General features: G+C 49.6%; 1 protein-coding gene across 2 annotated transcripts in view; it reads right to left on the reverse strand.

Annotated features, from left to right (window-relative positions):
* Hdc (histidine decarboxylase) overlaps positions 1–3,433 on the reverse strand; it is a 21,858-nt gene that overhangs the window by 14,179 nt on the left and 4,246 nt on the right. For both annotated transcript variants that reach the window (XM_005364413.2, XM_026787674.1), the window contains exons 3-4: positions 1,554–1,667; positions 542–664 (exon numbers count right to left, since the gene is read on the reverse strand). In XM_005364413.2, the coding sequence (XP_005364470.1) occupies positions 542–664; positions 1,554–1,667 (237 nt within the window). The remainder of the gene's footprint in view (positions 1–541; positions 665–1,553; positions 1,668–3,433) is intronic.

A 3,433-nucleotide genomic window follows, 5' to 3' on the forward strand; every position in this document is an offset into this window, starting at 1 on the left:
GAGAGAGAGAGAGAGAGAGAGAGAGAGAGAGAGAGAGAGAGAGAGAGAGAGAGAGAGGAGAGACAGAATAAGAGAGGAGAGGAGAGCTCTGCTTTTTCCAGAATGAAAATGGAGTTTGATTCCACAAGGACAGAGAGAGCCCTGGCTGGTGCCGGGGCTGGTGAGTTGGGTCGGGTTTTGTTTTCAGTGGTTCTTGGCAACGTGGCCCTCTGGAAGCTCATTTCTGTCTACCAAATGAAGAGCAGCCACATTAAAGGGATTGCCCCTTAAGATAGACAAGGTTGGCTGAGATTTTTCTCCAGACATGATTTGTGGGGGCCCTGTGATAATCAGAAACTGAATTAATCTATGAGGCGATGTGCTGGAGACAGTGGTGCTCAGCGACTGTGGCAGAGGTGCAAGCTACACGGTGGTGCGGGATACGATAGCGCCGGTAGTGGCGATGGGGTGACTTTAAGGAACGGGGAATTGTGGGGAAGGATTCATCTTTACTTCCCGTGCCCGGTCCCAGTGTGAGAAAGAAAGCTGTCATCACAGGCACCTGCAAGACACCTCCTCCCCGGCTGCTGGGATGGTGGTGGAGGAAGTGCTCAGGGAGCCCCAGCATCTTCGCCAGCCAGTCCATGACGCCCATCTCCAGCTCTGTGCAGGCTGGACTGGAAGCCTGAAAAACGGAAATGACCCAGGGTACCGAGATGCCCCCACCAGCCCCATTTGAAACGCCAGCCTCTCGGCCTCAATACCCTTGGGAACTTCTGTAAAGGAGGAGTCAAGGCCAGGAGGCCCGGTGTGCACACATCGGCCCCACCCATCCTATCCTTCCTCGTCAAAAAAGGGCTTTGGATCCACGCTGCCCTCAGTGAGATCAGGGCTCTACGAAGAAACAATCCGGGAGTGACTGACTGGCTTGAATCCAACTTTCCAAGCCTCTAAGACACCCAGCTGATATTTTAAAACCCAAGGGAATATTTTTACTAAGAAATTACTGTGTTCTTTCCCAAGATAACAGCCCTAGTTGGGCTCTCCCCAACCTCCGGTGCCCTACAAAAGTTCAAGCCTAAGAGATAAGAATGTTCCAAGCGGCTTCTGGCAGCACTCGGGGCTGCACGGAGCTTAAGGAAGTCCTGCAGCGTAATCTCTGACTCTTCAGAGACAAGAGCCCAGGGGAAGTTGTGACTCAAGAGGCGTCAAAGTGCCCTGCTAAGGTCACAAACCGTAGAAGTGACCAGATATCAATTCAAATCTCATCAGAGTCTGAATAAACTCTGTGAATTTAGCAAGATAAATGGCTTAAACCTCAATTTCCTCATCTATAAAATAGGGCCGGTACTCCTGATTCTATAGGATTAGATGAGATGATTTATATAAAGCTTAAGTTTAAGAAAATACAGTCATTGTAATAGTTAATGTTTTTATTTTCAATTAATAATCCATCACTAATGTTTGTTTAGACGCGCCCACCCTTTCAGAGATAAAGAACAGAATACATCTGTCCTGGGATGCCACCCCTACCGTGTCCCCAGGTATCAGTAGTCACAGCCATTTCTACTCACCCACGTGAATCCTAAGCAGTTAATGGCATCGGCCAGCATATCTCCTAGCAGGGACGGCCAAGAGGTAAGGGCGGGATAGTAGGCGTGCATATGGGGGCTCTGCCAGTGTACCACCTAGAGACAGAGCACACACACACCACAGTCACAGCTGGCACCAGATGGCACTCCCGGAAAGCTCTCTCCTCTAGACAACCTCTCTGGAAAGGAAAAGCAACTCTTAAAAAGGGGAGATGCTTTTCAGAGAGATGAGAAACACAGTCCATAAAAAGGAGTGCTCATCGTCGTTCTTTCTCTCCGAGTATCCCGGACTGAGCTAGCTCATCAGAAGAGGACCTTTGTACACTCGGGAAAGAAACTCTAAGAAATGAAGGTTGCTGCAGTCACTGGGGATGTGGGACTCTCGCATTAGCCCCACACTGATTCCCTGCCAGAAAATAAAAGGAAGCAGAAACCGGAAGGTCGGAAGAGCAAACAGCAGTCTCCTCTCAGATCTTGCCAAAGCGTCTATTGTGTGTGGACCAGTGAGGTCTCTGGGAAGGGAGCTCCTGCTGGGAGTCAGTCAGATTTGTTCTAAACTGTCCTGGGCTTCCCTGTGTGGAGAGGTAAGGACGGGGAAGAGAGACTAGCCAGGGAGTATGGGAGGTAACGCTAGGCTAACACTGAGCCCACAGTGAGAGATATAAGAAGGGGCTGAACAACTGTGGAGAGGCCCTCCTATAGTGGACACACACTCGGTGGCTCACACTCAGCCACGTTCACCTGGCTGTCCTGCTTCCTCCTGCGTTTGTCTCTGAGTGAGGCTGTGTTGCCTGGCTTCTCATAAAGACATGGTCCTCCAAAACCTGCTGATCTTTAGAAAACCACCATGTGTTTCTTCGTGAGTCCTTCCTCAGCTCCTAGGGCCCACTTTGATCCCTGAGCCGGAACACTCAGCATGAATGTGCTGCTACTAACAACTCACAGGAGAGCACCTTGGTGCACCGTTCTGTTTTGGTGAACAAATCCTTGCAACCTTTGTAGTGCACACTGCACAGTCCAAGGGTGCGGGATCCATGGCTACTCTTTTGTTTTGTTTGTTTTTGTTTTTCGAGACAGAGTTTCTCTGTGGCTTTGGAGCCTGTCCCGGAACTAGCTCTTGTAGACCAGGCTGGCCTCGAACTCACAGAGATCCGCCTGCCTCTGCCTCCCAAGTGCTGGGATTAAAGGCATGTGTCACCCCCCCCCACACACACACACACACTCCTGTTCCTTGGCTACTCTTTCCCTCACTTAGCTCCTTGCTAATGCCCTGTGAAGTCTAGCTAATGCCCTGTGAAGTCTAGGAACTTAAGCTCCAAAGCCCCGTGTTTTCCTCAGTCAACTTTGAGATCCATTTTTAGTTTTTCTTAAAGGTCATCTCAAAATATGTGTATATCTCTGATCCTTATAAAGCCAGGAACCTCTCCTGTACCTCCCCATCATGAAATGATTCCTAAGACAGTTGGGCAGAGGCACGTGAACAAGAAACCAGCCAATTGTAAGGTGGTAATATAAATGGGGAACTAACTACTGCAGGTAACAGAGACACCACGCAGCCTGATGGGACTCTCTCTTCAATCCTCAACAAGCGGGAGACTAGCAGGTGGTTCCGATAGCCTCTGCTTCCCGGGCTCTATCGTATTTGTCAATTCTCACCGCATCCCCATGAGGTCCCGCCTCATTCCTGTGCTATTGATGTGAAATGGAACTGGCAGAGAGAGGAAGCATCCCTCAGACCCAAACATCATCCAGGCCCCAAGGTTGCAGAATCTACCCAGACACCCAAACAGAACGGTACCCGGCCTTTCCTCACTGGGTTTCTGTCAGTCTCTAATATTCTTTCTTTTTAATTTTTATATTAT

The sequence above is a fragment of the Microtus ochrogaster genome (assembly GCF_000317375.1).
Source record: "Microtus ochrogaster isolate Prairie Vole_2 chromosome 14 unlocalized genomic scaffold, MicOch1.0 chr14_random_1, whole genome shotgun sequence".
Taxonomy (NCBI): domain Eukaryota; kingdom Metazoa; phylum Chordata; class Mammalia; order Rodentia; family Cricetidae; genus Microtus; species Microtus ochrogaster.